Source organism: Jaculus jaculus, chromosome 2 (genome assembly GCF_020740685.1).
Source record: "Jaculus jaculus isolate mJacJac1 chromosome 2, mJacJac1.mat.Y.cur, whole genome shotgun sequence".
Taxonomy (NCBI): domain Eukaryota; kingdom Metazoa; phylum Chordata; class Mammalia; order Rodentia; family Dipodidae; genus Jaculus; species Jaculus jaculus.
The window spans coordinates 44,328,167-44,341,469 of record NC_059103.1 but is presented as its reverse complement, the minus strand read 5'-3'; the positions used below and the strand labels follow the sequence as shown (position 1 = coordinate 44,341,469).

The following is a 13,303-nucleotide window of genomic DNA, read 5'->3' as shown; positions in this document are numbered from 1 at the left end:
ACAGAAATACTAAGAATCAATTCTGTTGTAGTCTTATATTTACTTAATTACTGTTTAAAAGCAGTGAGGCTAGAGAGGTTGCTCAACAGTACCTCTTGGTCAAGTCTGAGTACCTGAGGAGGCTTGAGACTGCCTGGTTTGTTTCCCCATGTAAACTGCTTGCTTTGACCCCACCCATTTGAAACCCCAGTCCTGTGGGGAACAGAGATTAGAGAGTCACTGGGGCCCAAGAAAATGACAAGCCCTGGAATCAGTGAGAAACTATCTCAAGGAAGACTTTAGCGTGAAATGGAAGGGACCATCTGACATTCTCCTCTGACTTCTGCATGTGCATATGGGGCATGTGTATCTACACACACAAGTGCATGTAGCACGCATCCACATCTTCCACACCACACGTACTACATACATGTGCAACAAACAAACAAAACAAAACAATTAAGGAGGAGTTTGATAATAGCAACTGACTTTCAGTTTGGTTTAATTCAGTTTACTCATCTATTTTTCGGACTGTAGCATACTGAGTACCTTGCTGTAAATCTGCCATCGGTGGCTTTAAAATGTGTCTTAGAGCACAGTTCTCTGCTTTTCAGTGAGCAGGCACTGCTGTAAGGTGGTTCTACACGTAGTGAGCTGCCATGTAAGTGGGAGAGAGAGGGAACACCCTAGGAATGGTTCATGAATGAGTGAGCCTTTGGAGGGATCAGTGCACAGCAGTGAAGGAGTAGGCCTGGAAAGAATGGGCGGCTGGTGTTGGTACACTAGGATGCAGGACTGCTACTTGTAACTGACCCTGGTCCCCACGTTAGAGTGGGTTAGGAGCGGCATTTTCAGGAAAGCCACTGGAAGCGGAGAGAACGCAGCGCAGTTTCTGCTGAGTCACCATTCCAGAAGGCAGAGAGCAAGTTGGTGGGTGAGTTGTGTGTGGCTAAAACAAGAACAGAGGATGAAGCAGGGGTACCAGAATGGTCCTGGGTGCTTGGATTTGTGGGTAGTTAAAAGTAGAAGCATTTCACTTCTCTTGACCATTGGCTTTCCTCTTCCTAAATGTTCCCTTCTTGGCAAATGAGGCTTTTGTTTTGTGATAGGGTCTTGCTCTGTAGCCCAGGATGGCTTCAGTGAGCAACCGTCCCTCTCAGCCTTCCAATATAGTGCAGGATTACAGTGCAGCATTTGTCACCACACCAGGACTATTCTGCACTCTTACTTCCACCACAGTATCGTTACTGTTCCCTCACTGGGCCCGTCCTCAGTCCTCCTTGCCCAGTACCCTTAGCTACTTCATTGGCTTGGCTGTTGAACTCTACGCACCTGGCATAATCTGATCCCTGAATGTACTCTTTAGATCTTGTGTCCACACTGCTGAGCCTAGCTGGCGAAAGTCACATAGAGATCACAGTCACCTTAATTTCTAATCTGCAACTTTCCCCTGGCTTTCTGTACTGTCAACAGTTTACCCCTTTTCTTAGGAACCCCCCCCCCAGAATGGTTTCTTTACTTTTCTCAGTTCCTCCCCTCTGCCCTGTTCTCCTTTATGCTCTGCAGTAGTCTTGCCACATCCCTTACCAGTAAGATCACCACAGCTGTGTTCATTAACTTGTACTCTTCACTTTTTAGAACATCACCATGTCTTCCTCATCTTTAGAAACTGTACATTATGCCTGCCTCCCTCCCTTCCTCCCTCCCTCCCTCCCCCGTAGATTCCTTGTTCAGTACTCTCTATCTCCTTTCCTCCATTGCCAGACTTCTATAATTTGTCTCCTTTTCTCTTTCACTTTTCAGCTTGCTTTCTGCTTCCTGTCTTGGCTTTGGCCCATCACTCCTGAGCCTCCTTTTTCCAAGGTCATCTGTGATCATCAGTTGTTGCTTCTAGGGGATTCTACTTACTCTCTCTTCTCTGGCCTCTCAGCTGGGCGAATTTAAGCACTTATCCCTAGAAATGACCTTGGATGTCCATAACGTCAGTCTTTGGGACATTCTTCCTTCATGGGCTCCCTTCCTCTGCCCACCTCTTCATTAGCGGCGTTCTGTGTGTTCTTCACATGTATGGATGACCCTTCTCTCTGCTAAGGGTTTGTCGAGTCTCTTGTTTCTTCTCTAGACCTCTGACTCAAAGCAGATTCTTTTTTTCAAGGTAGGGTCTTAGTCTAGCTCAGGCTGACCTGGAATTCACTGTGAAGTCTTGGGGTGGCCTTGAACTCTCAGCCATCCTCCTACCTCTACCTCCCAAGTGCTGGGATTAAACGCATGCACCACCATGACTTGGAATTCATTATGTAGTCTCAGGATGGCCTCAAACTCTCAGCGATCCTCCTACTTCTGCCTCCCGAGTGCTAGGATTAAAGGCATGTGCCACCACACCTGGCCTCAAAGGAGATTTTTTTTTTTTTCAAGGTAGGGTCTCACTCTGGCTCAGGCTGACCTGAAATTCACCCTGTAGTCTCAGGGTGGGCTTGAACTCTCAGCGATCCTCCTACCTCTGCCTCCCGAGTGCTGGGATTAAAGGCGTGTGCCACCACGCCCGGCTCTCAAAGGAGATTTTTTTTTTTTAAATTTTATTTATTTATTTGAGAGCAACAGACACAGAGAGAAAGACAGATAGAGAGAGAGAGAGAGAGAATGGGCGCGCCAGGGCTTCCAGCATCTGCAAACGAACTCCAGATGCGTGCGCCCCCTTGTGCATCTGGCTAACGTGGGACCTGGGGAACCGAGCCTCGAACCAGGGTCCTTAGGCTTCACAGGCAAGCGCTTAACCGCTAAGCCATCTCTCCAGCCCTCAAAGGAGATTTTTGAACAGTACCTTTAACCATTTGTTGGACATCTTGAAGGAACCTTGGCAGCCACCCTCAGCTTTCATTAGTGCTGACTGAATGGCACTGTGTAACTAACTATCCAGTTGCCTAAATCAGAAAGATTCATCATTTTGACTTTCTGTGCTCTGTTATTTCCTTTTGTGCTCAGATCCTATTTTTTAAACTTAAAAAAATATTTTAAGCTGGCCATAATGGCACACGCCTTTAATCCCAGCACTTGGGAGGCAGAGGTAGGAGGATCGCTGAGAGTTCAAGCCCACCCTGAGACTACAGGGTGAATTTCAGGTCAGCCTGGGCTACAGTGAGACCCTGCCTTGAAAAAAAACAAAACAAAAAGAAAGTTATTGTGGGGGGGGGGGAGACAGAGACAGGCAGATATTATTTGAAAGGAGAGTGAGATATGCGGGGGGGGGGAATGGTGCACCAGTGCTTCCTGCCACTGCAGCCAAACTCCATATACATGCACCTCTCTGGGAATCTGGCCTTATGTGGGCACTGGGGAATTGAACCAGGGTGGTCAGGCCTTGCAAGCAAGTGTCCTTAACCACAGAAAAATTTTTCCCAGCCCTAATTTTCTTCTTAATTGATAATTATCATACCTGCACATCACTTTTTAATTATCTCTTCCTACCTTTCCTTAAATCCCCTCCCTTGTCCCTTCTTTTCAACCAGTCTTTCTTCCATTTTGATGTCCCGTTTCTTTTGTGTATATGGGGTACCTCCTTTGATTCCCTCCCTCCCTTCTTTCCTTCCTTCTTTCCCTCCTTTTCCCCTTCCTCCCTTCTTCTTCCCTTTTTCTTTTCTTCCCTCCTTCCCTCCCTCTGAGATAGGCTCTAGCCCAGTCTGATCTGGAATTCACTATGTAGTCTCAGGGTGACCTTGAAACTCATGGAAATTCTCTTACCTCTGCCTCCCAAGTGCTGGGATTAAAGGCGAGCACCACCACGCCTGGCTATCTTTTTTCTTTTTTTGAGGTAGGATCTTGCTCTAACCCAGGCTGACATGGATTGTACTCTATAGTCACAGGTTGGCCTCAAACTCAAGGCACTTCCTCTGCCTCCTGAATACTGGGAATAAAGGCCTGAGCCACTACACCCAACTTAAATTTTATTTTTCAAGGTATATGCTGTAGTCCAGTCTGACCTGGAATTCACTATGTAGTCTGAGGCTGATCTTGAACTCACGGCATTCTCCTACCTCAGTCTCCCAAATGCTGGGATTAAAAATGTTTACAACCATGCCTGGTTTAATTTTTTGATAGCTAAAAGAATCTTTTTAAAAAACTTTACTTATTTATAACAGAAAGTATGGGTGCACCAAGAACTCCTGTCACCAAGCCCTGGCCTCTCAGTTTGATTTCCATACTTTAAAAGGAAACCTTTAAAATATAAAACCAGATCATGTCACTCAGTCTTTGCTTAGATCATGTAGTGGTTCCACACTTTTCAAGATCAAGTCCAGACTCCTCCACCATCTGGTGTTACGTTCCCTCACCTGTCCCTAATCTTCCCCATGAGCTTCCCTGAGTACCCCCTAATCCAAGGAATGTGCTATTTTATTTTGTTTTATTTTATTTTATTTTATTTGTTTGAGAGACAGAGAGAGAGTGAGAATGGGTGCACCACAACCTCCAGCCACTGCAGAAGAGCTCCAGATGTGTGTCCCACCTTGTACATCTGGCTTACGTGGGTCCTGGGGAATTAAACCTAGGTCTTTAGGCTTCGCAGGCAAGTGCCTCAACCACTAAGCCATCTTTCCAGTCCTAGAATGTGCTTTTTGATGGTGTTACCACATGCTACTCATTTCTTCCCAGGTGGGCCTCCAAGTGCTGGGGTTACAGTCATGTGCCACCATGTATGGCCTCCACATTGTTCTTTTCCTCACCTTGAAGCATTTTTTGGAACTGTGGTACAATGAACTGCTTTTTACCCTCCCTGAAAGTATTGGGGTTTGTTGCCAGTAGAGTCTATGCCTGCCTTGTACCTTATATTTCCTAGAACTTAGCATAGTGCATAGCATGTCACGAACAAGTATTTACAGCAGGAATGTAGGATGAACTAAACAGTAAAATCTGCTTGAGTTACAGAATATGGACCCATTGAATGCTTGAAAAGAGGCCATTAATTGGTATTCTACCCCAGCAGTTCAGTTGGAGCCATGTGTGTAGTGATACTTATAACTAAAACGTCAAGGCACAAAATGGATAAAACATTTGGTCACAGCAAGGTCTTGCACAGGGCAGGGATCAAGGCTTACCAGGTCTAGACATAACCAAGTTCCACTTAACTAGCTGTCCTAGATTTACAGAACTGAGTGTTGTGTGGTTACTGTGCCTCTTGTGTGCTTGCAAGGTTCAAAGATTGTGCCCACTGCCTGTGTTACCACATGGGACCAGATTCTGTTACAGACTGTGCGAACTGTAATGTAATCTCAGTCACAGCTGTATCCAGGAGTCACTTTAAGCCGCAGCGTGTGCCTTCTTTTCAGTTGAAGAAAAATAGGTCAAAATAACATTAAACAATTAAGAAAAAGGCCACAAGTTTCAGACTTGATTCTTTGCTGCACAGCTACACACAGTGTAGAAATCATGCTTTATGTGTTTCATATACATTTAGCCAAGTGCTGCCTAGCACTCCACTGTCCATCTTTGGATGTCATGATGTTTTGCTTTGTCTTTTCCCTTAAGGTACATTGTCTGGGAAGGGTTTCAGTGATGCAAACACCAAAAAGCTTGCTTTGTGGCTGTTTGTGCCTTTCCCCAAGGGTTGTGCTGACAGTTGACAGAAGAACAAGATTTCTCGGCAACTTGAAGCATTGGAGAGTGTGTAAGGATGGGAAAGGGAGAGTAATGACTATGAAATTTTATATTCCCTATATTGGTTTAGTTTGGAGTCTCATAAATTGTGTAAATGTGGAGTGAAAAATTGAATCAGATGATATGCTTAAATGCAGTTACCTTTTAGAGAGTAAATGAAAATTTATACTTATTGCAACTGTGTTAATTTCTTAGAATAAAAAAAATAATTTATTAGAGAGCAAGAGAGAAAAAGAGGCAAAAAGATAGGAAAAGAATGGGCATGTCAGGCCCTTCACCTACTGCAAATGAACTCCAGACACATGCTCCACCTTGTGCATCTGGCTTACGTAGGTTCTGGGGAATCTAGCCTGGGTGTTTTAGCTTTGCAGACAAGCACTTTAACTGCTTAGCCATCCCTCCAGTTCTACTTCTTGGGAATTTTACAGGTTGAGTTCAAATATTGAAGAGCTGGGCACATAGGCTGAATTGTCTCAACCCGTACTTGTTTGTAGAGGTGTGTATTTGGAAATTGTGCTGTTAGTCCTTAGTAAGAGGCCATACTTTCTATGATATTTACATACTTACTCTACTATAGCGTATATTAAATGGTGTAGGAAAATTTTTGTGAAGAAGTCTTTGTATGCTCCAGTGTCACCAACTGGTTTCACTACATTTTCAATACATATAGCCTGTTTACATGTAATGAGAGCTATGAGCAGTGTTCATGTCACTCACTCATATCCCAAATCACCACACACACTCTGGTCTTTCCTGGTAGATGTCTTTTGGGGTCAGACTTCCTCTTCACAGAGCATTTCAGGATAGACATGGCATTCATAATTGCTTTTATACTGCGTATTCCTTTTCACCCTTCTGGTTCAGAAATTTTGTTCTAAGATAAGACATGGTAGAGAACTACCCCCTTGACCTCTAGGTATGCCGGTCATTTAAAAACAGATGAGTTGAATGCAAAAAGCACTACAGAATAGAATGTAAGGTATTATAATTTATATATCTATAATAATATACATATATTTAAGTTGAGATACTGGTCATCTGATTTTTTTTTTCTCCTAAGTAAGAGAAGTATAGTGTAAGAAACTTTGACTTCATATTTTATGTTCTGTTTTGCTATATGAGTAACTGACACAAACGTATATTCTCTTGGTTATAAAGTCAGCTTTTGAAAAGTGAAGATTGTAAAGCACTACCCTGCTTATTTGACACAGGGAACATTTGTGTTGTAACAAACTCTAAAAGAGTTATTCTGGTTCTGGGATTCAACCTCCATGAGGAATCTGTCAGTGGGTTGTTTTGCTGTTTTAAAAAAATTGAACTGTGCTGTTTTTCCCCCCTTATCTCTCAGGCCATTTGGATCCAGGATTCCTAGCCCGTGACAAAACATCTGCTGGCACTGCACCGCTTAATGAAGAAATTAACATTGCCTCTTCAGATAGCGAAGTAGAGATTGTGGGTGTTCAGGAACATGCAAGGTAGGACTAATTGTGGTAATCTGGTATTTTTAAATTGTGAATTTATGTAAAACCAGAAAAGTAAGCAATAAGAAAATGGTAGATCTCATGGCCTGGCTTCTGTCCTGTCAGTGGTGGTTCTACTATATTATGTCATAATCAATCTTTGCAGACTGTTTACTCATAAGCAAAAATTCATATAGTAAACTATATTGTGATAGTTTATGAAGACTATATTACATGATTCACTATGGCGTGAAAGGTGGAGTCTGTCAGCTTCCTATGGCTTAGGAAATACTTTTTGTGAGGTAAGTGTTACAATCTTTAGAATGTGTTACAGCTCAGTAATTAATGTATGTGATCTAGGGCTGACTTTTTTTCTCCCTTTTCTCTTAAGTAAATGTATAGATACCTTGACAGATTTTTCTCTTTATAAAAAATGTCTTAGGGCTCAGGAAATGGCTCAGTGGCATGATAGCATGTGCCTGTAATCTCAGTGTTAGAAAAACAAATAGGAGACTTCTTGGGGCCCTATTAGCTAGCTAATGTAACTGAATTGGTGAGATACTTAAGTTAAATGAGAGATACTTTCCAACACTTCAAAAACTTGGTGGACTGTTAAGGAAGACACCTAACAGCTTCTGGCCACCTTTTATACACGCACAGAAAAACAAGTGATGTCTCATACTTACTTTTTTTTTTAAGCCTTTCACTTTGTTTGCACGTTTTTGTATGTGATTATGTTTGTTCTATAATAGCAGAGTTGAGTAGTGAACTGTATGGTCCCTAATGCCTAAAATATTTATTATCTGGCCCTTGGCAGAAAAAAATTTATAGATCTCATTTTATACTTGATCTTAGCCAAAAGGCCAAGAAGCAATATGTAATTCTATTGTAAAGGATGGTTATAGTCCTTTCAAAGGTGTTCTTCTGGACATTAACATGTACATATATGCATGTGTATATATAGAAAATAAACTGTGCTTTAGAATATGTATATTCTATATGCCAAATAGTTTTTCTACCATTCTACAAGGGTTCAGTTGTAATTTTATGATCGAAAGCATGTAACACAGTATCTTCCTTAGCTCTTTTCTTCTGAGTTTACTCTTTGGTTTACTAAGCTAATAAAAATTTACTAGCATATATAAAGGGTAAACTTATGAGTGTGGAATGGAGGTGAAATATAAATGTGTATGAGCCAAAGGTGACTATTAAGATCCCATTTACTCAGATGACATTCTCCAGTTAAACCACTGGATTTGTTTTTTTTTTTTTTTTGGCCAGGGTTGGGTGGGGGGGAATCCAAGGTAGGGTCTCAGTATGACCTAGGATAACTTGGAACTCACTGTAGTCCCAGGCTGGCCTCGAACTCACAGTGATCTTCCTATCTCTGCCTCCTGAGGGCTGGGATTAATGGGGTGTGCCACCATGCCCAGCAAATGAATGGAATTTTAAGAAAATAGAGTAAGTATTAATAGTGTAATTTGCAATTTCCTGAAGAGTAGCCAATTCTGGCTCCCCCCACCATTTCAGTTTTTATAAAGCTAGTTTATCCTAGGACTTGAGCAGCTTTTCTCTATCTCTGCCCAAAGTATGACTGTGTAGCTGCTACTTTTTCTCATTTTTGTTTTTATGGTTATTTTTCCTATTGTGACAGAAGAATTTCATTCTTTAATCTTTATCTTATTTTTGACTTAATGAAAGACTTTTTTTTGTTGTTTGTTTTTTTGAGGTAGGGTCTCACTTTAGTCTAGTCTAACCTGGAATTCACTATGTAGTCTCAGGGTGTCCTCAAACTTATGGTAACCCTTCTACCTCTGCCTTCCTAGTGCTGGGATTAAAGGTGTGTGCCACCATGCCCAGAAATAAAAGACTTTTTCTTGATAAATTCTCTTCCAGTTTTCACTTTTTGTTTGAATCAGGGACACATGTACCCCAAGCTGACCTCTAACTTAATATGTAGCTGAAGATGACTCTGAATTCCTGCTTCTCCTGCCTCTCCCTCCTGGGTGCTGGGATTACAGGAGCATGCTACCACACTGGGTTCTTGCAGTACCAGGGAGCAAATCCAGAGTTTCATAAGTTAGCCAAAGTACTTTAGCACCCACACTGGGGGCAGGGGGGGGGAAGGGTGGTGAGGGAGAAGTATGTGCCAGGCCCTCTAGCCACTGCAAACAAACTCTAGATGCATGTGCCACTTTGTGTATCTGTCTTTTCCTGGGCATTTGGGAATAGAACCTGGGCCCACAGGCTTTGCAAGCAGGTGTCTTTAACCATTGAACCATCTCACCAGCCTCTTGTCTTGTCTTTCTTTCTTTTTAAATGTTTATGTTTATGAGCTGGACATGGTGGTACATTTTTTTTTTTCCATTTTTATTTATTAGAGAAAGAGGCAGTGGGAGAGAGAACAAACGCCAGGTCCTCCAGCCGCTGCAAGTGAACTCCAGTTGCTTGCACCACCTAGTGCATCTGGCTTACATGGGTCCTGGGGAATCAACCCTGAGTCCTTTGGCTTTGTAGGCAAGCACCTTAACCACTTAGTGGCAGAGAGAGAAAGAGAATGGGCGCACCAGGGCCTCCAGCCACTGCAAATGAACTCCAGATACGTGTGCCCCCTTGTGCATCTGGCTAACGTGAGTCCTGGGGAATTGAGCTTTGAACCGGGGTCCTTAGGCTTCACAGGCAAGCACTTAACTGCCAAGCCATCTCTCTAGCCCTGTCTTTTCTTTTTTTTTTTTTTTTTTAAATTGTTTATTTATTTGAGAGAAAAAGGGAGACAGAATGAATGAGTGAATGGGCATACCAGGGCCTCTAGCCGCTGCAAGCACACTCCAAATGCATGTGCCACCTTGTGCATCTGGCTTACCATCGATACTGAGGAATTGAACCTGGGTCCTTAGGCTTCTCAGCCCTAACCGTGAAGCCTTCTTTCCAGCCCTCATCTTTTTTTTGTGTGTGTGTGTGTGGGGGGGGGGTGGCTGTGTTACTCATCAGATGTAGAAGATAGAACTACTGACCTCTTCTTTGACTTCAGTGTTTTTTTCCTTACAGTGTAAAAAAGACACTATCCTGTTAAACCTCATGCTAGGACTTTTCTGGAATATGAGTCGTTTTGTTTACTTGGTTTTGTTTTTTAAATTTCAGTCTTCTTGCTATGATACTGATGTAGGATTTGGGGGCTCAGGAGGGTTCTCCAAGCTTTTGAACTCCAGTTGTGGCTTCTGTCCTATTTTTAACAAAAAAAAAAGTGATAAAAACTGACTCAAGTAGGATAATTTATGAATTATTAAGCTTATTTGGGGAGAAATCATAAATTGTGAGGTTTATTTAAGGGAAACAGATGTAGGAAGAGGCTAGAGCAGAGTCACATGCACGTGGAAAGTAGGAAACATGCGCTCATGTGGAAGACACAGCATAGTTTATGAGGTTGATTTAAGAGAAGTAGAGGCTTTTAGGGAAAGACTTGAGTGAAGCCACAGAACATGGAAGATAGATCCAGGTGCTTATGTAGGGAGATTTAGAAGAAAACACCCATAGCATCTGCCCTGAGCCTCCCCATGGACATGGAAGAAAGTTAACAGAGCAAATGGTGATGGCTTAAGGAATAATAGCACAGGGAAAATATCAAGACAGAGACCAAGAAATACAGATGAGAAATGAGTAGTAAAGAGAGTTATACCATGGTTACCCCAAGTTTAGAGAAACTACACGGGTAGCAGGTCCAGAGGTTAGAGAAAGCAGCCACATGGTAGATCTAGAATGTAAGGAAAATATACACGCGGTAGGTCAGAGATAGGAGGAAAATCATGCATGTAATTAAAGTGAGCAGTTACCCCAAAGCATAAAACAGAGACAAACAAAATTACCCAGGCCAAAAAACAATACTCTACTCTCCCCCCACCCATCAAGACTGGGTTGGGGGAAGCCAGACTTAAGTGTATTCCTGTTTCCAGAGAAGGAATAAAAAGAGAGCTGGAAACAGCCTTTATAGGCCATTGAAAATGTATTCTTTTGTAAGATTCAGGTATGTAAAGGAAGACCTGATTGGTTTGTAGATTCAGAGGAGATTGGGCACGTTCAGGGTGGTGTGGCCATAGACTGGTTTGTAGATTCAGAGGGCAGGCTCCAGGGCTTGCTCGCCTGGGTAGTAAGAGTAAAGGCCACCCATCTAGGTAACGTGTTAGACTGTGGGCAGCAGGGTACGCTATAGATGTTGTAGATGAATCTAGATCTGGCATGAGTTCCATTCCTGCAAGAGTTCATTTCTGCCAGAGTTCACTGGCACCTTGTTTTCTCTTTTGGATTTCTATCCCTAACTGAAACTTTCTAAAAGAAGATAACTTTCTCCTGAGTCTCCTAAAAGACCTTGTTGGCTGGTTGATGTGGTTTAATTATCTTTAGTTGTCCTAGGAGCACATTTTCTATCACTGACTTTCTCTTAAGTTACATTTCAATATATGTATGTATGTATGTATATACTTATTTATTGGAGAGGAAAGAGAGACAGAGACAGGCAGATAGAGAGTGGGCATTCCAAGGGTCTCCAGCCATTGCAAATGAACTCCAGATGTATGTGCCACCTTGTGCATCTGGGTTATAAGGATTCTAGGGAATTGAACCACATTTCAATTCATTGTGTTAATATGTTCCCATTTTAATAGAAAAGAGGGACTGGAGAGATGGCTTAGTAGGCACTTGCTTGCAAAACCTGATGGCCTAGGTTCAATTCCCTAGTGCCCATGTAAAGCCAGATACACAAAAAGCCAGATACATCTGAAGTTAGTTTGCAAGCAGTAGGAAGCCCTGGCATGATCCTCTCACTCATTCCTAAACAAATAAATAACAGATAATAACTTTTGCTGTTTAATCTCTTACTCTGCTGAGAAACATCCCTTGGTCTGAATTTCTGTCTGGTCTCTCTCCTTTATTGTTTCCTTATTCTTAGAAGTGTTATAGACAACCTTCTTTTTAGTTTCTTTGTTCAAGTTTTCTTCCATCATGAAATTCTTACTTTCCTTTTTTTAAAACCAGTATTGTGGTATCTTAGAGCTGATTTTATCATTAAAACATGGGAATTTACATATGTGTACATACACAATTTGTAGCATACCCCTTCTGAACTTATCTTTTTTGTCTAGATTGTTATCTTGTTCCATACTTTGTGCCATTTCTTGTACTAAGTCTTGTGACTTGGATTGCATTTTAAATAATGAGCAATAAAATAACTTTCAAAGAAGACTTTTTCTTACAGTCCTTATAACATAAGGCTCTATTTTATTCTGATCCATTCATTTGAATCTTGGAGAAATAATATCTTATAGGTAAGAATTCCATTTTGGAACTTTAATGGTGGTTAATGCTGTCCTCATAGTAGATTTCCAGAGTTTGCAGATTTTTTTCTTTTTCTTTGGAGGCAGGGTCTCACTCTAGCCCAGGCTGTCTTGGGTGAAACTTACTCTGTACTCCAGGCTGGTCTTGAAATCATGGTGGTCAGCCTACCTCAGCCTTCCAAATGCTGAGACTAAAGTCATGCACCTTCATTCCTGGCTCAAGTTTGTATCTTCTACTAAAGATTTTAAAACTAAATCCTGTATTACTTTTATTTTACATTAGCCTATTTATTTATTTATTTGCAAGCAGAAAGAGAGACAGAGTATGGGTGGGCCAGGGCTTCCTGCCATTATGAACTCCAGATGCATGTGCCACTCTGGCTTTATGTAGGTACTGGTGAATTGAAACCAGTCCCAAAGATTTTGCAGGCAAATGCCTGAACCACTGAGCCATCTCTGCAGCCCTATATTGGCCTTTGAGTCTAGGGCTGGGCAAAGCCTTACTTCCCTCCTTCCTTCCTCATCAAAATACTCATTTATTTGAGAGGGGGCAGGGAGGGAGAGAGAGGGAGAGGGAGAGAGGGAGAAAGAATATGCATGTGCCAGGGCTTCTAGCCACTGCAGATGAACTCCAGACACATGCACCACTTTGTACATTTGGCTTACATGGGTACTAGGGAATCAAACCTGGGTCCTTAGGCTTTATAGGTAAGTGCCTTAACTACTAAACCATCTCTCCAGCCTTCATTTTTTTAAATTAATTTATTTTTTATTAACAGCTTCCATGATTATAAACAGTTTCCCATGGTAATGCCCTCCCTACCCCCACTTTCCCCTTTGGAACTCCATTCTCCATCATATCCCCTTCTCTTCTCAATCAATTTCTCT

The 13,303-nt window shown here is 42.0% G+C and overlaps 1 protein-coding gene across 3 annotated transcripts in view; it reads left to right on the top strand.

The window, feature by feature from the left end:
* Nucleotides 1-13,303, top strand: part of C2H18orf25 (chromosome 2 C18orf25 homolog) — a 111,333-nt gene that overhangs the window by 88,280 nt on the left and 9,750 nt on the right. For all 3 annotated transcript variants that reach the window (XM_004656816.2, XM_004656817.2, XM_045144536.1), the window contains one exon: nt 6,977-7,103. In XM_004656816.2, coding sequence (XP_004656873.1) covers nt 6,977-7,103 — 127 coding nt within the window. The remainder of the gene's footprint in view (nt 1-6,976; nt 7,104-13,303) is intronic.